Source organism: Uloborus diversus, chromosome 3 (genome assembly GCF_026930045.1).
Source record: "Uloborus diversus isolate 005 chromosome 3, Udiv.v.3.1, whole genome shotgun sequence".
Taxonomy (NCBI): Eukaryota; Metazoa; Arthropoda; class Arachnida; order Araneae; family Uloboridae; genus Uloborus; species Uloborus diversus.
In genome coordinates this window covers 18,882,545-18,903,547 of record NC_072733.1, presented here as the reverse complement: position 1 = coordinate 18,903,547, position 21,003 = coordinate 18,882,545, and the positions used below count along the sequence as shown (strand labels likewise).

At 35.3% G+C, this 21,003-nt stretch overlaps 1 protein-coding gene across 1 annotated transcript in view; it reads left to right on the top strand.

Moving 5' to 3' along the window:
- The window catches only part of LOC129218251 (ATP-binding cassette sub-family C member 3-like), an 83,947-nt gene extending 64,717 nt beyond the window's left edge, over positions 1-19,230 (top strand). The window contains exons 12-17 of the mRNA XM_054852474.1: positions 5,488-5,634; positions 12,746-12,904; positions 12,973-13,118; positions 15,004-15,165; positions 17,193-17,200; positions 18,968-19,230. Coding sequence (XP_054708449.1) covers positions 5,488-5,634; positions 12,746-12,904; positions 12,973-13,118; positions 15,004-15,165; positions 17,193-17,200; positions 18,968-19,230 — 885 coding nt within the window. The remainder of the gene's footprint in view (positions 1-5,487; positions 5,635-12,745; positions 12,905-12,972; positions 13,119-15,003; positions 15,166-17,192; positions 17,201-18,967) is intronic.
- Positions 19,231-21,003: the final 1,773 nt, after the last annotated feature.

The following is a 21,003-nucleotide window of genomic DNA, read 5'->3' as shown; positions in this document are numbered from 1 at the left end:
ATAGTTACAAGCTGCTTGCTTTGAAAAGTTAAATCTAGAAATGTACTGTTTTGAAGATATCTTAAAATTGGGTCTTGGAAAACAATACCTAGAAAAAATGGAATTTGAAAACAGGAATAATGAAGAAATAAAACTTTTTATTTAAGCATATGCTTATTAAATTATAATTTTAAAGGAAAAGATAAAAAAACTGTGAAATATGTCTTTGATACTGAGATTGTTGCTGTAATTACAAGTTACAACCGAGCGAGGGGAGGGTTGGTTTTTACATAACCAATCCTAATATGGAAGATTGTATACTCTGTTATGACTGCTCTCATCCCCAAAAGCTCAATTAGCCCAACAAACCTTTTACATTTTGCAAGATGCCCCTCCCCCCAAATGTCGCGTAGACTCCCCCCCCTCCAAAAGCAACAGCCCCCCCCCAATAAACAAATACTCCTTAAAACACCACCACCATCCCCTAAAAATTTTAATAGCGCAGTCAGTGCCATAACCTAGCCCCCCCCCTGCATTTTAGTGTTTTATATTCAATTTGAATTAGCAGATTTTTTCATCAAGACTTTTGGATGCAGCTAAACCTTTTGCACTCTGCACTTCATTCGACACGACAACAACATAATATTCAATCCACGATTACGGACTATTTATATTTCTTCGTCTGCATTTATGACAGTTAAGATTTTTTTTTTTTTTTTGATATCATGATTTTTTCTAAAGTTATTATCATTATTTTGATTATAGTTTCTCGGGAAAAATATATTTCATATAAGACGTTCTTACTAATATAGATGGTTTTATATTGTAAATCAACAAAATGTACGGTTAATTTTTATCTTATGTATGTATTCGCTTTTTTCCCCTCTTCGATTTTTGTTTTAGACTCTGTAATATTGAAATATGCATAAAATATGACTTACCTTTTGCCATTTGACTATGCTTTTTGCACCGGAGCCCTCGGCTCAATTTTCCTTTGTGTATTATTTTGTAAAATTTTCGGTGAATTTATTTTTATGAATTCTGGATTTGCTTCTAGAAAATCTAAAATTATTTCGATGTGATTCTTTGCAACGTAAAACGTATTCTTTGAAGTATGATACATTAACGTGCCAATCGTCAAAATTCGCGCCTTATCTTGCACGGATGGATCAAAACAAAAAGTATCTGCGCTGAAAGACTATTGGTTGGAAGAAATCACGTGCCTCCTCCCCCCCCCCCAACCGCGCCGCCGAAACCGGCGAAAAACCCACTTCCCCATGCGGCTGGACTTTTGGACTCGTCGCCACATCGCAAGATGAATTTCATACACTTGACTTCAGAATAACATTTTGCGAGATTTCTCGTCACGTGATCGGCTCTGACGTAACGTCTCGAACTCGAAAGTAGAAAACGCTTGGAATGACCTCCCAGGTAGTCTCAAAAAGATCCGCACAACTTCAAACCTTTCGGAGGAAAAAACGTTTCTAGGATATTGGTATAGAAAAACTCAGAAAGTGATTTTACTGTCAGTTTCTAGTTGTGGATAGCTATGCTGGTCATATAAAGCTGATTTTTTGATAAGTAATATCGTCTCTCGAGAAGAAAGCGCAATGCTCATTGGGGTGGTTCGAAAAAATCGATTTTTTTTATTTCGGAATCGCGTTACTTCTCAAAAATTGTAGTTTGGTATCCTCACTTGGAAAAATTTAAAAAAAAATTCTAAGGTTGCATCTTCAGTTCGCGCATAAGGCTGAAAGTTTGAAAATAATATGCTAAAAATTGAAACTTTCAGAAAATAATAAAATTATTTTTTTTTAAATTTATTTTTGTAATTCAACAGCCATAAATTATCAGTATATAGCGTAATTTGAACCTAAAATTATTTCATAGCTTTTAAATAAGATCTTTAGTTAGCGCATACGCCTTAAATTAGACTTCACATTTAAAAAGATTTTAGCCCAATTTAAGGAGTATGCGCAAACGAAAGATCTTATGTAAAAGCTATAAATATTTGTTTTAGGTTCAAATTATTGACTAGTTCTATATATTGACAGTTTATGGCTGTTGCCTTACAAAAATAAAACAAACTACTTTTACTATTTTTTGAAAAATTCAATTTTTAGCATATTTTTTCAAACTTTCAGCCTCATGCGCGAACTGAAGATGGCAACTTAGAATATTTTTTATATTTTTCCCCAATGGAGGACATCAAACTACAACTTCAGAGAGGTAACGCGATTCCGAAGGAAAGAAATCGATTTTTTCGAACCACCTCACACGGTGACATGGTAACAGGTTGGAAGCGACAAGGTAAGAAATTCCACCTGTAGGAGAATCACCTTATTTATTTGATATTCGAACGCAAAGAAATCGTCGAACTAGTACTTATTAGATACACTATCTCTTTGAAGCATTTTGGAGGAGTATAACAAATTTATGACAGCTGGAAGTGTCAATAAAAAAAATGCCAGTCATGGGACCGGTCGACGGAAGCTATACTTTTATTGAACAACGTAAGCTTATATAGTTGAAGTTACTAAAATCGAAGTAATAAATTTAACTGTATTAACAAAAACTTTGATTCTGTTTGTTACATCGCTATACCTTCAACATAATAAACTTACGTTATTCAATAAAAGCACAGCTTATGTTGACCAGTCCCGCGATTGCCTTTTTTTTTAAACCAAAAAATCACAAAATTGAAAGATAAAATAAAGCATATTCGTCAAATGTTTTACAGGTTTAAAATATACGTTGATTACAGTATATATACAAATGTTGAAGTAGATAAGACACCTAGAAGTAAGTAAAAAACAACAGAATTCTTGAGCAATGAAGGACCTCTGTGACGATCCGACAAAAATTGGACTATTGTATGAGGGAAAAATCACTTTGGGGGGTTCCACCCCATAGGGAAGGAAAACCCTCCTACGTGAATTCTTGAGCATCGAAGGACCTCTATGACAATCCGACATAAACTGGACTTTTGTATGAGGGAAAACCCCCTTGGGGGGGGGGGTTCCACCCCCATAGGGAGGGAAAACTCCCCTTTGTGAATTCTTGAGCATTAAAGCAACCTATGCAAAAAATTTAGCAAAGACCCGGCGCTAGATTTTTAGAAGAGGGAAAAACCTCTTTGGGGGGTTCTGTCCCCATAGGGAGACACAAACTCCCCTATATAAATTCTTGAGCATTAAAGAAACCTATGTGCAATGTTAGCAAGGATCCGGCCCTAGATTTTTGTAAGAGGGCAAACCCTCTGTGGGGTATTTCGCCCCCTCCCCCGTACACTGTAAAAAAATTCCGAAACGTTACTGGTTATCTCCGTGGAACGTTTCGGGATTTCAGAGGTTTTCACCTATTTCCCCGCAAAATCAAGTATCTTCGCAAAAAAGTTTCCTGAATTGCTAAAAGATGCACGAATGCAGACATTTCACTGGTGTGAAAGATATTTTTGGCTACCAGTTTAAAGAATGACTGAGCATGTTTATAAGGTCTATCGGCTTTAACTTGATCACGGCCCGTCCAGATTGACTGAACTCCCAATGGGAGCAAATAAGTCACTGGATAGCTGCAGCCTTACGAGGCAGGAATTGCGGGCAAGAAATATGGTTGGTTCTTGCTTGCAATTATTCGCGCAGCTTAGGCCATGGTCGCGGTAATGCTTCTGGATCTTTCTTGGTAAACAAGGAAGGTTCTAATCAAATACATTAAACCTATTTAATTTTTGTAGAAGGTTCACGACTGGTTTTAATAGGGGAGATTTCACAAGATTTCAGAAAGGTTACTGACTTTTATCGGAAAACGTTCCTGGTTTTTGTAAGAAATGTTACTGGTTGAAATTGGGCACATCAGCTGCCTATTATTTTGCAGGAACGTTTCTGAATCGTTTTTACAGTGTAGGGAGTGGCGAAACCCTATGTGAGTTCCTGAGCATCAAAGGACCTATAAGCCAAATAGGCAAATATCTGGAGCACACTGGATTTGTACAAGGAAAAATCCTCTATGGAGTCACCCCCCCCCCCCACTCCCATTGGAGTTGGCGAAAACACCTATGTAAATTCTTGAGCATCAAAGGATCTTTGTGCCAAATTTAGCAAAGAACCGACGTTAACTTGATTAGTAAGAAGGAAAATAGCTATGGGGTTTTCGCCCCCATAGGGATGAGCTGATGAAAACTTCCTGTGTTATGTCTTGAGCATCTAATGTTTTCTTTGCCAAATTTGGCAAAGATACAACCTAAACTGGATTTCTGTGTAAGGGAAATGTCTCTTTGGTGGTTTCCGCCCCCATAGGGGAGTGAAAACTATCCATGTGAATTCTGGTGCATTAAAGGACCTATCTGCGAAATTTGCAAAAATCTGATGTAAACTGAATTTTTATGAGAAAAGCCCGCTTGGAGGGTTACAAACATAATTATTGCGAATTTTTTACCTTTGAATTATATTTAATATCGTGTCATAAACACCAAAATGAAACGTCTTCCTAGCATCTTAACATAACTTAATATTACACGTTCAAAGTTGGTGCAAAAGGGGTGATACAACACCTGATTTCGACATGCTATAAGACATCGGTCGATGAGACACATAGACGTGTTTTAGACCGTTCTGTGAGAACGTAATTTGAACGTGCCGGTTATTGAACGTGCCGGTGTTCTAGAACGACATTTGAACGCCTGTGTGCTGCTTGGGTGGCGACCACTGCTTAGGTCGTACGGCTGTAAATAAATGGTGTAAAAGTGGGCGGCCAATGACATCGGATCTGCCGAGACCGGACCAAATAAACACCGCGATCACCAATGATCCCATTGCCTTCGTTAATGAAATGATCCAAGCTAATCGAAGGATTACGATCCCTGAAATCCGTGACGCACTCAACCTCAGTAAAGGAACGGTTCACACTATCATCCACATACATCTGCTGTTCAATAACCTAAATAAATACCCTAACAGGTAGTACCCTAAACAAATTTCGCTGGGAAGTATTGGAGCACCCCCGGTATAGTCCGGACTTGTCACCCTGTGACTTCCACATCTTTGGGCCACTTAAGAGAGCATTGCAGGGGAAACATTTCCATCCAGACGATGAAGTAAAGGAAGCCGCGCAGGACTACCTCTGGAATCAGCCCCGATCTTTCTACAGCAATGTGGCATCGATCGACCTGCTGCCGCAACGCAGGAACCTGTGTTTCAACGTCCATAGCGATTTCTTTTGACTTACATTAAAAGTTTTAAAAGTATTATTTTTATTCAACTTGTCCACTTTTCATTTTGGCAACCCTTATATTGACAGTTTCTAATCTAAAATTATCAACAACCTTACTGTTTTGTGTAAGCTAATGTGTTCAGTTTTATCCGTACATTTTGTCATATTTTTATTAACACATAAGTTCATACACAGTCATGAAAACTAATTTTTGTACTCATACTATCAGATGAAAGATAATGCTATAAGGCGGGATTAAATTTCATAAAAAGTCTTTTATTGTATTTCATTTATAAATAGCCCGAATGGGAAGATCCATCGAATCCATTACCACCATCTTGGCCAGGTGTAGGAGCTGTTGCAATGCAAAATTTGAGTACAAGCTTTGGCGATGACCTTTATCCTGCTCTCCATGGCATCAATGTAGATATCAAACCCAAAGAAAAAGTATGTTATTTAAATACTTATTTCTACTCTAAAATTAAGAAAAAATTAAGACTTTCCTCTCATTTTACTGTAGTATCTGACGTGGACAGGTAAAAGGCAGTAACTGCAGAATTTTTATTCTTTTCCTCCTTTGCATTTTTTTATCTATTGTACGTTAGCTTTATTGTACAAACTCGTTAATTTGGTTTCCGCTGAAAATAAAATGCGCTAAAAGATGTCTAATACCAATATTACGCTACTGTTAATAATGAATCCAAAACGCGTTTTTGAAATATCTCAAAAACTCATTTCTGCAGATAGTGCTGTTTACCTACCCACGGCAATATTATATTCTTATACTCCACTCGTGGAATAGGACTAAAATCAGCAACTTTTTGAAGTGATTATTTAATGTACGGTAATATGTTATGACCATTAAGGAAAAGTACTTGATATTTTAGGTCCATGCGCACTCTGAAACGCATACTTAAATATTATGAAATCGACGAAATTGCTTCATAAAAAATACTCCAAGTAAACCTTTCGTCAAATCGACAAAAATTTCGAAATTTTAGTAAACGTTTGTCTTAGGGAGGAAAAATTCGGTGTGTATAAACAACGAATTCTTTCTTATGATTGAAGGGTCCTCAATAGTGAGCGTTCTATTCATTTCTGAGAGCGTGAAGGTATTCTTACTTATCTTTGATTATCTTTATTAAATGTCTTCTTAGTTATCTTTGTTGTTTCTTCTTAATTTCTCGATGCATAATTTTGAATCCAGTATAAAATGTAATACTAACGTTGACTTAACCAAAAGGTATTGCGGGTACTGCGAAGATAATGATAGCCGCTGGTTTATAAGAACGATAAACATACTGTAGAGTGTAGACAACAGTGTTGAGACTATAAAGACCAAAATTTTCTCTAATGCAAAATTTGTATTCATCTATAATGGCTAAAAATCAAGGGCATCCATCACAAACGAGATCATGAACAAATCTTCAGACAAAAACATTTACAAAAAATAGATTATTCTAAGAGGAATTACTTTAATAACTTTAAATATTTTATACGAACGAAATGAGTCTTTTCCCAAATCTTATGGATGATAAGATCTTAGTAAAGGATATTATTTTACTGACTTTGAATAGTTTATACACTCACATTTCACAAATAGGAACAGCTCGATGAATGATTCTTATCCCACGGATGTAGTATTAACTATAGTCCTAGATCGCAGCTTAAGTAGCGACACGTCCACCATCTTGAGGCTAAACGATGCTTTCCTCTATGTCTGCTACGGTGAAGTAGCGTGTTTTGCTTCTTGAATGTGGTGTTTATTAATTGTGAATTAACATGGAGTTAATAAGAAACTACAATTAAGAAGCAAAACACGCTACTTCAAACTTCATCATAGCAGACATAGAAGAAAGCATCGCTTTACCCCAAGATGGCGGACGTGTCGCTATTTAAGCTACGATACAGGGCTTTAGTATTAACAAGATTATAGTGCCTAGAAAGAGTAGTGTGCCGACCGGCGCTTTTTTCCCTGCGATTCTTGAAGACGAATTGTATGAAAACCGCTAGATGGCAGTGCAGTCGAGGTGCACGTTCAATTTCGCGGTGTTTACATTAGTAGACGCGGGATTTTTTTACAATTTAGTTCCGCGTTTCTCTTTTTTACCTGTATTTCGTGAATATTTCATGAAACAGCGTTTAAGAGAGGCATCAAAGTTGAACATTGGAAGAAATAAAGCTTCATCTTGTTTCGTACCAGGATGCAAAAATGCGTACAAAACATGCAAGGAAAAAGACGCGTTTTAAAGCTCCATCAGATGAAGAAAAACTTTAGTGGAACTCCTTAATTCTCAGATTAGATAAAGTTTTTTTTATAAATATTGCTCAATTTGTGCTCTGCATTTCGAAAAACATTTTATTGAAACGCATTTTAAGCATATTTATTATAAATAGCGAGGAAGTTTTGATTCCTCGGGGAAAAACTTTTTTGAAAGATGAGGCAATGCCGACAATTTTCCAAATCTGCCAACATACTTTACTAAAAAACTACCAAAGAAAAGGTCCATCAGGAATTATGTAGTTAAGAAAAATGTTCCCTGTTTGAAAAAAAAAAAACTTGATCTTTCCGCAGGTGAAACTGAAATAACCACGTATAAATCTATTATAAATGAAACTGTTCATATTAATTTGCCTAACGAATATTGGGTTTGTATGAAATTTAAAAATCTCCAAATATTGTAGTTTTTGTATATGATGAAAATTATGTGGAAAATAATTTTGACGATAAAAAGATCATTATTGAAGTAGACACAAAGACAAGGATGTTTTCAAAACAAAATTTTACACAATTGACTGAAAATTTGATACTTATATTTTAAGGCAAATGTATTATCAGTCGAGATGGCTAAGGGCGTAGTTTGTTGTTGTTTTTAATGCCACTTGGGAGACTCAAGCCCCATTCATGTAGCCAGCATGAGTTTAAAGCAGAAAGGAGCGACTCCTGAGTCAATGAGGCTCCTAAATAAGAAAGAGCCCGACTTGGGCACGGTATATGGTAGCACCACCTCTAGTTTATAGGTCTGGAGAATAGGTTGGAAATAACCAGCAACGCTACACGTGGTAACTGTTAGCGATCGACCATAAGACTTTCGGACAAACGGAATCAACGAGCACGTAAGTTATATTTAAAAAAAAATTTTTTTTTTTGAATTTCATCCTTTTAAAATCTTGTACGAAATTAATAATTATTGTTGTTATCGTCCCTCGTTATCGAGATAAAAGGTATTTAAGTCTCCCGAAATTTTAAGAAAAGTGGCAAATTTCAACACTTGGCGAGGGATTGAAGGTACTAATTTCTCACAGACGATTTTCTCGTCTGCATGTGGCAGGACATTCATATCTACAGAGCGCGAAAGATGTCTGTCCCCATCGAAACTCGCTAAATTTGGAACAAAGAGACTCGCTTTTCTTAAAATTCCCACAGGCTTTAAAATCTCATATATCGACAAAGGGGAAAATATTTTTTGCGTCTAAAAACATGTATTACAATGTTCTTTTGATCGCTACTTATTTAGATTTTTTAATTGTAGCACTGTCATGTTGTTTCCTGATTAAAGGTAGGGAGATTCAGAAGCTGCGCTTCCTTTAAAAAAAACATTTTAAAGCTATCATAAGCAATGTTAGACAAAGGAGAGGGATGAGGAGGTTCCCCATTTGTTTTTAGTTTTTAAGGATACATTTCTTTCGCCATTTTACATATGAGATAAAAGATAAAAATACATAAATACTTTTTTTTGACAATGATAACGTCAGATTCAAAAACACTTCTATTTCGATAATTATCGACAACAAAACCGTTTGCTGACAGGTTCTAAAGAACGTTATAAAAATAAGCAAACTAGCAGTTTGACGTTGATAAGTATTACCGAAAATTCAACAAATAATCAAGCCAGCTGTTTGCCAATTGCAGTTATTTGCAAATTAGTATGTAGTTATATATGTGATCGGAGCAAATGGCCCCTTTTTTTTTAATATAAGGAAAGTCCTTGAAAATTTAAAAAAAAAAAAAAAAAAAACAGGTCGGAGTCGGTAGGTTTTTCAAGTGATCTGACTCTTCGACTCAGACTGAGAAGCCCTGATAATTTTAATTAGCTTAAGAATTTAGAAGCAGTTTTATTTTGAAACTAGCGGTACCCGCAGGACTTTGCCCGGAGGAGAAAATTAAAAGGTCATTTGATTAGCTTGTATATTTACAAATAATGGATGATGAATTTCTCGCCAATTGGCTATGTTCATTCGCTCTTCCCATGTTACGGTTCCACGTCATGATAATTTCGTAATTAACTCGTCCAACTTATGATAATTTTGCTCCGGAAACTGTTCTTAAAATTGAAATTAAAAAAAAACAAAATCGAATTTTCGAAAGATCGCTTCGAGGTGCACACCCCCGTGCTACAAACTAACTATCAAATTTTATGAAAATCGGCCGAACGGTCTAGGTGCTGTCTGCGTCACAGAGATCGAGACAGAAATCCAGACAGAGAGACTTTCAGCTTTATTATTAGTAGAGAAATAACAGACGCGCAGTTATTGAATACTTAAGGGCCACTCATTAATTACGTAAGAATGATTTTGGCAATTTTTGATCCCCCTCCTCCCATGTAAGGGTACGTAAGATTTTTCACCCTCCCCCCCCCTGTTCTTACGTAAGATTCCATTTCGTTTTTCAAAATGATAAAATAACAAATCTTGGTGTCGTTACATCACTGTAATCGTTATTAAATTCACATTATTAAATTAAACCTTTTGCGTAAAGAAATAGTTACTGAAAAGTTAGAATCTAAACTAAATGTTTTTTCGACATTTTTTGTTCTGTTTTTGTTTTGATGTAATATTAATTAAAAATAAAACATGCCATACACAATGCGACTCTTTTATTATATTTTACACTATTCATTCTTTGTAAAACAAATAAAAAAAACATCTTATCCTAACACGTTTCTTACCTTCCAGACACAAATGGAACAAATCTCTGCCAAATCTCTTGACCGCGCATTTTCTAATGTGAAATACCGACTTGGAAAATATTTCGTAAGAATGAGTTTGACCCCCCCCCCCCAAGTAAGGGTATGTAGAGGCTTTTCCAACCCCTCCCCCTCAGGACCTTTACGTATTTAATGAATGGCCCCTTATAGTCTACTATTTTCATTGAAGATAAATTAGCATAAGGAAATTTTATATGCTTGAAAAAATTAATGAACACCCATGTAACAAATAGCACTTTTTACAGAATTTGCCTTTTGCGCAGAAATAAGTTCAATCCGAAAAACGGGGCTTTTAAACTGCGAAATCAGCATGCAATCGCTGATTTAAAACGAGTCTGATTGAGGAGCTTAACGTACTTCTCGAGCGCAGCGCCATCTGGATTTTCCTCAGATCTGACCTCACCTTTTCCCCGTCGATCGGCACACTACTCTTTCTAGGCACTCTAACAAGATACACAACGAGATACCGGTTCCATGGACCAAGTAGTACACGGGCAAGCGTCCGAAAAGCGCAGGCGCGCAAATACTTTTGCCAAAATCTTAGGCTACGCTTTTGCTTGTTTAATTCAAGATTTGCGTGTTCAATGGCGGCTAGTGGCTACTAACTGATGCGGAGTTATGCATCTAGTTATACACTACAGTGGCTCCCAAAAGTGTTCGTACACCTTGAAATTTTGTAGTAAAACCAAAATAACGCAAAACTGAATTCGAATATGAAGTCCAATTTTTTTTCACACCATTCCTATGCCATTCTGAATACAACCCAGTAGTTTTTTTCAAAATATTGCCAGATTTTATTTTTGAAATTTGTCAAAAAACGAAGAGAAAGAGAAAAGATACGCCACAAAAGTCATCGTACACTGAAATAGTTTCGAATAAATTCATGATTAAAGTTATCACATGTCGTTTTTTTATTATTTTTGCATTGTGCTGATTCTTAAAGGTCATTTGGCTTTAATATTTTGTGTATTTATTCCTTAATATTTTGCTTATTACTTTAAAATGGCTGGTATTCGAAAAGAACCACAAACACCATTCGAAATTTGAATTTTTTCCCCACAGTAGCGGTAAATTGGTTTGAAATGTCTCTAAATTAGTTAATTTATTCCATTCTATAGTAAAGTGCTTGATAAAATGCTTTAAAGAAAGGAATCGGATCGAAAACAAGGTAAGAAAAGGTCAACTGGCAAAGTTAACAATGCGTGATGAGAGGTTTACAGTTAAAAAAATTATGAAAAATACATATTTGAATGCTGAAAAAGTTTCTGCAGAATTGAATGAAACATTTTACGTTTAATTTTCACCTAAAATTGTTCGCCAAGTTCTCTGATTTGTTGGATTAAATGGGACCTCATCCCGCAGAAATTTTCTTGTTCGTGCGAAAAACAGTAAGCTCACGCTTTCCGTCGTAATATCAATGATAAATAAGCTCAAAGCCTTTTGGAACAACGTCTTACTTATAGCTGAAAACAAATTCAACACTTTCGGTTAAATTGTTGTATAATTGTAAATAGAAGAAAAAATGAGGAATTTAATCTTAGGAACTTAGTTGGATCAGTTAAACAGGACGGTGAAGATGTTCTAGTGTAAGGGTGCATTACAGCATCAGGACTTGGAAATTTGGAATTTTTTGATGAAATAATGAATCATTCTGTTATTTAAATATTTAAAAAAACAATATTAAACTATTAGCCCAAAATTTGGTAATCGGAAACAACTTTGTTTTTTTATCAAGATAACGACAAGAAGCACGCGTTTGCGTTTGGTGCCTCAAAAATTGTCCTTAAGCTTAGAAATATCTCCTCAATCGCCAGATTTGAACTTAATGGAATATATTTGGAGATATCTGGTAGCTGGATTACGAAAATACACCATTGAAACGAAAAGCGAACTAGAAACAGTAAGACTCGAAGTGCGTCTGAACACTTACTCAGAAATACACAAAAAAAGAAAGAAAAAAACAATGAAATCTATTCCCATACGTTTAAAAGCTGTTGTTGATACTGCATGATATTCTACTAAATAATAACTTTGTAAAAAGTTAGATTATTTATTAATTATTTGACATTTTTTCAAAGTGTACGAAGACTTTTGTGAGATAAAATTTCTGCCAATTTTTGGTTTTTGATTTTTTAAAAATTATATTTTAATGTTTTATTAAAAATTTTCATGTAGTTTTGTTAAGAATAGATCATAGATCTAATAATAAAATACCTATTCCGAAATATTAATTCTAACCAATGGATAATGGCCTATTTCATTGAAAGTCGTAGGTGTACGAACACTTTTGGGAGCCACTGTATATAGGTCATAGATCTATGTCTCATCCCCAAATCTTAAGGATGATCGTACTGAAATATCAGGAAGGGCCACGAGTTTGGTGCCTATAACAATCGGCCAATCTCGACCCATCATTTCTATGTAAGATAGGAGATAGATAAATTGAAGCCCACCTCATGCGTGGTTTTATTATTATTCAGTTAACTTCCTATAAACATTAAAACAGATTTATAATTTTCTTCTGAAAAGTAAATTCAATTTCTTCTTCGCTAACCGTCTTCCCATTTTAGGTATCCTTAGTTGGAAAAGAAGAATCTGGAATAGAAACTCTTTTATATTCTCTGTTTCGACTTATTGAACTGTCGGAAGGTCGCATCATCATAGATAACTTCGACATCAGCAAAGTTGGTGTTCGCGACTTGCGATCCAGATTAGCCCTTGTCCCACAGGTATATTTCTTTCTAAAAACTGCTAGTCCAAATAAGAGATGACTTTGTCACGAGAGTTTCAATTGCAGGAAACTATAGTCATTGACGGAACTCTTCGGGAAAATTTGGATCCATTTTCGACTTTTACTGATGATGAGTTATGGTATGCCTTGGAAGTGACGAATTTAAAGTCACATGTAACCAGCCTCGAAGACATTATGGATAAATACTTAAGGTATGTATGGGTTGTTGATTAAAACACGATAAATTTTCAATCTAGAGGCGTTCACGATAAATGGGCAAGATTATTTAATACCTCCTTGAGTCCTGTGAAAGAATTGTTTATAAAATCCGGGAGGGGGAGAGGAAAAACCATTTCAGTTAGAGAACATTTCAAGGAAATTTAATTACAAATTGACTTGACTTTTATTTGCTGCGATATTTACCACTAAAATAATAGGATGTCACCAAAGACATGGGACCCAACACTTCAAGTTTTATGAAATTGACGAAAGTTCTTCTTTTCTGTCTTTTATACCGTTTTTTTTTTTCTTTTTTCTTTTCTCTCTTTTAAGGAACATCTGTCTTTGAGAAGGATAGTTTTTTTCTTAGCATTTTCCACACACTGTTTCACAGATTTTTAGCTAGTTTCATTTGGATTAATGCAAAACAAATAAAAAGCAACAGAGAAAACTTTAACTTATATTTTGATTAATGCTAGAAGTGTTCAGGCCGGCTAAACATTCGTGCAAACCGGCACATATATTTGCTGAACCAAAGGAATATCCACGTTGAAACAAATCAATCTATACCATTCGAGAGAAACTTCAATTATTTTTCGGGGGAAGGGGGTATTCAATCCACACGCATACATAGGTTATAATCATTTATTTTAACTAATTTAATTATTTTTACAAATACAGTACGCCAAAGATTCCAAATTTTTCCGATTCACACCACCCTTTAAAAAATTAGCACTTTGTCACGGCACTCTTTTCTTTGAACTAAACTCCCGATAAACTCCCGATGATCCACGAGTCAATAAACAATCAGGAACATGTGTTTTCGCAGTAAAAAGAAAATACCAATGGCTGGTGTTTTTTTTTTTGGTCGAAAAGTTGTAAATTGAAACTCAGTTGCTTGTGGAGTATATATTTACTTATTTATTGCGCTTTCTTCTTTGTATGTCACTAGTTCTTTATGGATGTTAAGTTCTGTTGTGCAAAATTACAAAACATTTGTACTGTATGTATATATTCACTGTTATATTACACTGTATTATTATAATATACTGTACATATTCACTGTTTGAGGAAGGACAATTTTTGCCTTATTTACTCATTTAAGCCTTTTTGCTGTTTATCCGCGATTTTTATTATTCGCGGCACTTGTACAACCTAATTCCGAGGATAATCGGGAATTAACTGTATTGTACCTTAACCACCTTCCGGCACTCCTCGCCTCTCCTTGAGACACGACCCTAGGGGCGCGTCACCCACTTCGGGAATTCCAGGAATATGCCAATGCTATGCAAACGTACCTCGAGTTAAGGGTTAATAGGGGGCCTAAACACCCTCTGGCTGTGTTCTTGATATGGGAATCGTAGTAATCAATAGCTTTGAGCTTTAATCAAACTGTTCCGCGTATCAATGTCTTTAAAAGTTGAGATTATTTCAAAATTTTCTTGATATGCTATCACGTGAGGCAAAATTTTGGAGAAATATTTTTTAAATGTGCCTCTTACATTGATTGCATATTCAAACCCTCCTTGTCAGCATCTTAAACATAAGTTAGAATTTTTACTATTATGGATGTCCTTTGTCACTCTCATTTTAGTCTAGTGCAGCCTAAATAATATTAATATTGTAAGTGTTAATGAATAATATTTTTTTCCTCAGAAAATTGTTTTATGGATTCGCATTTCGTCGTTTCTTTTGTGTTTGAAAGAAGAATTAGTCACAAATAAATGTTTAAGACAATAGGCTTGAATGGCTAGCAAGTCTTTTGTAATGTTATAAAATTAAAATATTACTGATATTTGTTATTAACTTCTATGGCTAAATTGAAGTTTCTCAAAAATATCGTAAATGGATGTAAGCATGTGAAACAATTTTTTACAGTGACAAGGGTAAGTACCTCTTATCCCTTGCAAGATGCTTCTTGAAAAAAACAAAAGTTGTGATTTTTGAAGATCCTGATGATTTCAGCCCCACCGAAAGACAAATCTTCCGAGGAAGTACAATCATTACTATTGGAAGTCGACTTTTAACAGATTATGACAGGTAACTTTATCGACTTCGTAATTTTACAAGGGCTGTAAAGATAAAATTGTGTGCCTAATACGCAACAATTTCGTTTATAGTCAAGTTTTGACTTTGACGTCTCAAGTGCTTATGAATAGATTTTGAATCCTACAGGATGCAATCAATACAAAATTTCATTTCACTTTCGTATGTCATTCACATCAGCTATGAGGAATAATTATGTTAACCATAGAACTAGAAACCCATTTTTTTAACCTGTAAACTTCGAAGGGGATTTTTTACCATGGGTTTTTTTGCGCACAAAATCGTTCTGAAAGCTGTAATGTGACGCATAAGTACATGAATATTTTTGTTTTTTCATATCGAAAAGAATAGTGAATGCAAATTCAATTTTATCAAGGTTCAGCTGGTGGAAATACGATTTCAATAGCTAAAACGGCAAAAACCTTTTTAAAAGTTCTGAAAACCCATTTTACCTGGGGTAGATATATTTATCCCGGTTTGTAGTTCTTGGGTAAAATAAAACAGGAGAGAATAGTTATTAACATATCCCTCTCCGGTGACAATAATGGCACAACTCAAAAATTTGATTTAATTATTACTGGTTATCTGAATTTTATGCTCTTGATTTACCCAATGCTATCATAGAGCTATTTTTGCATAACTGATGGCGCACAGTGACGGATAAACGATATAGTAAACAGTCGCACCTCATCGAAATTTCGATTAGGAAAAACATTTTTCAATTTTTAACCATACATTTAAATTAAACTGCAAAAAACAACCATTAAGATTTCCGTAACATTGTAGTGTTTCAGACGAAACCGATTAAAAAAGTTTTATTACATATTACTTGATTATCTTAAATAACTGGTTTTCTGAAATGTACCTTATTGTGGCCGGATGCTATATAATAACATAAATGTTTTTCAAATTTCTTCAGAGCTTTTAGTTAAGTAGTTTGACACGAAAATGCACTGTTTTGGGTCGTTACCCAAACAGTCAAAAATCCCGGCAGAGCCAAAATCCCGATAGGGACGAAATACCGATGCAATAGTTATACACACAGCACAGACTTTATTATAAAAAAAAAGTTTCGTAATATTAAAATAAAAGCTTTAAGATAAATAAAATATTAGCATACTGTCTACTCAACCTCTCTGCTCCTTTTTTATCAACGCATTTCCACAAAATTAGAAGAGGAATTTTGGAACAAGTTCCTCACGAAAATTCCACCCGAAAGGGGTTGTTCTCCGTTTAGAGACTTACACACACTACTCTTAAGAATTATTATCCTAATACTAAAGATTATTTTATCAATGTCCTCAATTTTTGAGAAAAGGTCTCAATTTTCGATTTCATTTCTGTCGGGATTTTGGCTGTGAGGGGATTTCAGCCGTGTAAGGATTTTGGACTGTCGGGATTTTGACTGCTTCCGGTCGTCTCGCACACCATAAAGGATATCTTGGGGACATCCAATAAAACACTAGTGTATGAAATAAATGACATCTGACGGATGTCATCTCGTATTTGATGGGGTTAAAGTTATTTTCAATTTATTGTAAGTGGTTTTGTTACTTAGTTCAGTAAATTTAAATTCCTTTCAACATTTATTGTTTTCTGTATTATTTCGATCATTCGCTTAAAACTGGTAGGGAGAAGTTTCCTTCCCACCTATTATTAAATGCATGAAATACTCTTCTGACGATAGTTCAAGAGCTGTTCCTGTGTTAGTGGTCTTTCCAACTTTAATTCTTCAATTTGGGCAGATCTTGTGTGGTCATTGACAATGACTTTATTTGAAAGGCTAGAGACATAAGTATCCTGCTTCAGTTAGATATGTAATACATTGAAGGTTTTACTTAAACCTTCGGAAGGAGAAAAAAAAAAGATATTATGCTGAAATGTTTACGCCGACTAGCCTTTAACTCATGATACCTATAACTATTGACCCTAAACTATGTCCGCCTCATATCCGCCTACATCACCCCCGAGGGCCCCCTGTACCTGTCATTGTGATGACTAACCAGCATATCCGCCTACAGATATGCTGGTTAGTCATCACAATGACAGGTACAGGGGGCCCTCGGGGGTGATGTAGGCGGATATGAGGCGGACATAGTTTAGGGTCAATAGTTATAGGTATCATGAGTTAAAGGCTAGTCGGCGTAAACATTTCAGCATAATATCTTTTTTTTTCTGGTTTTAATTGATCCCAAAAACTATCTGAAAGTCAGTGAATCAATATTTCGAAAATGTAAATTAAAAGTTACTCATTCCAGAGGCAGATATGCTCCCCGTCCGAAGGTTTAAGTACTTTGAATTGGAGTAAATGTTTTACTTATGTAGATAGTGCATGATATTTCATAACATTTTAAAAACTGAATTTTTAGGATCATAAGGATATCAAGTGGAGAAGTTGTCGACGAAAGGACATTGGAAACAAATCGGTAGTTTTAATGCAAAAATCTATTTTTTTTCGCTATTTATTTATTTCTTGCATATATAATTATTTATGCATATTTGCTTGGTAAAATCTTTCACCAAACATAACGCTGTTGATGCGATTATGAAACTCATCTCTCATTTGTAGTGTTTAAGAATTTTGTCATAGTTATTTTGTAGAAAATTTTAGTACCTGTACATATCATAGCTATTTGTTTCATTAATATATATTAGTTGAAAAATTAGCCTATGTAGATACAAGATTATCAGGATCCCAAGTTTTGTCTAAAATTTTTATTATGTTTGGTACAAATATTAAAACACAACTTTGGTAAAATTGCACGAAACAACAATATGGTGTAACATTTTGTATTTGAATTAGAATAAACAGTAACAAATAGTAAAAGAAAAAAAATGACTAGCACATATGTATCAGTAAATTAAAATATTTTCTAAAATCAACGAAATAAAATATCGACATAAATATAAAATAAAAAATTTCGTTCGTGAAAAAAAAAAACTAATTTAACATGGCACATTTTTACTCCCTAATAACAAAAGCCAATTAACATAAAATGAATAAAGAAACTTGGGATTTACGTATGGAAATCAAGCTTGTTAAATCATTATGAAACAGTTCAATATCGGATCTTTCAAGGTTGGAAAAATGTTGTACTCGTATGCAAGAGAAAACAATGGCAGATCAGTTTTGAAGCAATCGCTCCTTTTGCCTTGTAAAACAAAGAATAGAAAAAAATTTGTTAGAGAAAAAACTTTAAAATACAACTTGAAAAATAATCAGGCCAGCATTTGCCGAACCTTAAATATCCAAAAAAAAAAAAAAAGGAAAATACTAGTTCAGTACTATTTGGGAGGAATAGGAGAAATGTGTGGCAGTGCAAAAGACTCATTGGAGATGGTCTAAGTTCTCGTACACGTGAAAAAACACTGGTGATAATTTTCCGAGGATAAAATTACTTGCCAACACTCTACTATCTAGGAGTTGGACTTCTTGAAATAACTTTTCATTTGTACAAGGACTCACAGAGGTTGTAATGAGTTTTTTTTTTTTTTTTTTTTTGCAGTACCGCTTTTTTTTCTGTTCAACTACATTGGTGGACAAAATTAAGAGATGGAAGGCATTTTCACACATTTTTCGGAAAATATCACATGAAACCTGGACACTTGGTTGCCATATAACAGCACTATGGCACTGGTGTCGCTGAGATGAGTTTACATATTCTTGTAGGCGTTGATAAGGCAGCAGCAAGTATAAATGTCTGCAGCCAGCTACTCAGCTCATTCCACGCTACAGCACAGTAGCGATTTGTCTTGTGTTTTTTAAATATTCTTGTTGTTTTTTGTTGATTTTTAGGTGAAATGAGTGAATATCATCGTTTAGACGAAAGTATGAGGTGGATAATTGTGGGTAGACTTGAGCCAGAACAGTCTCATGCTCAAGTTGCTGGGGCATTTTGTGTAACTTCAAACGTTGTTTCAAACTTGTGGAGTCAAATTAAAAACAGTGTGGCATTGTCCAGTAGACCCGGACAAGGTCGTCCGAGAGCAACATCGTCCAATAAAGACCAGTATTTGTTACTTACAACCAAGCGCCAGAGGACGTCTACAGCAACATAACTGTCTAAGGACCTCGCTGCTGCCACAGGAACATTAGTTTCAAGGAAGACAGTTTCCAGGAGGCTCGATGAAAGAGGGTTGTATGCCAGGATGCCCGCCATTTGCACCCTACTTACTCCCTCTCACAAAAGAGAGCGTGTACAATGGTGCAGACAGCACCAACACTAGACACAACTCCAATGGGCTAATTTTCTTATCACAGCCGAGTCCAGATTCAGCCTACAACCTGATTCTCAGTGAATATTCATATAGAGGGTATCTGGGCCTCGATACCATCTCAGTAACATCATGGAAAGGGACCATTATGCTGGCGAAGGAGTGATGGTTTGAGCAAGGATCGTGCAAGATACCCGCACACCACTCCATGTGTTTGACACTGGTTTCGTGAATGCCCAGAGGCACAGGCAGGAGATCCTACACCCCTATGTGCGTCTGTTCAGGGGTGTTGTTGACCCTGAATTCGTTCTTATGGACGACATTGCCCGACCACCTAGGGCTGTCCTGGTTGAAGAATATCTGGAAAGCGAAGATAATCACCGACTGGATTTGCCAGTCAAACCTCCTGACCTTAACCCCATTGAACATGCTTGGAATGCTTTTGGGAGGACAATTGCAATACGCCAACCCCCATCTCTTGTTAACAGCATGGATACTCGTTGTGCATGTGGTCTATAAGTCAGAGGTGACCACACAACGTACTAGAGGCGGCCTCACAGCATACAAGCCTCACTTTCATTGCCATCTTTCATCATGTAGTCCACATTGGACTATTGGCAATAACTCTTGGCAATGAATGGCACTTTAGTTTTTGCTTTGCACACGTTATTGTCATACTATGAGTTATATCCATACCAAATTTCATTTATTTTTATGCAGTATTTCTCGAGATATTTGGAAAAATGCCTTCTATATCTTAATTTTGTCCACCAGTGTAAATAAAATTTGCAATTTTCAATATCTTTCCGAACAACCGAGGATTGGCATATTGTCGCCTCAGAGCAACAGTAAGATATCTTACTGTTGCTCTGAGGCGATGATATGCTGACTTGATTGGTTTTGCAGTTATCTTTTGTACATTTAAACTTTTATCTGACAATAGATTTTTTACTATTCAGTTGTCATTGACGAAAGAAGTGATTGCTCGAGAAGCCGCTGGTCTGCCATTTTTAATGCCCTTCATTTGCTTCTTTTTTTACTTATCTTACGCTCAAATTAACCTCTTTTAAATAGAGAATTGTCAGTTAAATTACCTTGTCCAAAAATTGTCTCTGAAAGTGAATTTATTCTGAACTTTATTTCATGTTAAATTTTGTGTAAAATCCAAAGTGTAATAACTGTAGTGTCTATTACAAAGTTAAACTCTTTTTAAAGATCTGCAAAATGTATAATGTATATCATCAGTTGGAATTTGTATTTGTACTGTACAGTTTTTAATAAAATTGTCATTTTGAATTATGATGATTCTTTGCCTGAGTTTAGGTGATATGGTAAATTTATATATTTTCTTTAGCGCAATAAAATGATGCGTTTTGAATTGACTCGTAAACTTTACCTGCAATTTATGACGCTTAAAACCAGCTACATTCTGTTACTAAAATCAGTCATTGCGCTTTTCTTCGTGCTAGAGCTCGTTGGCATCGGCTAGTATTCAGTTAATTTAAGACATGATATGTCAAAAAATTGGACCAAACTGTTGAAACTTCTCTCATACAGACAGTCACATTCAAAAAATAAGATTTGCACTAAAAACGTTTTATCAGTATCAAAACATCT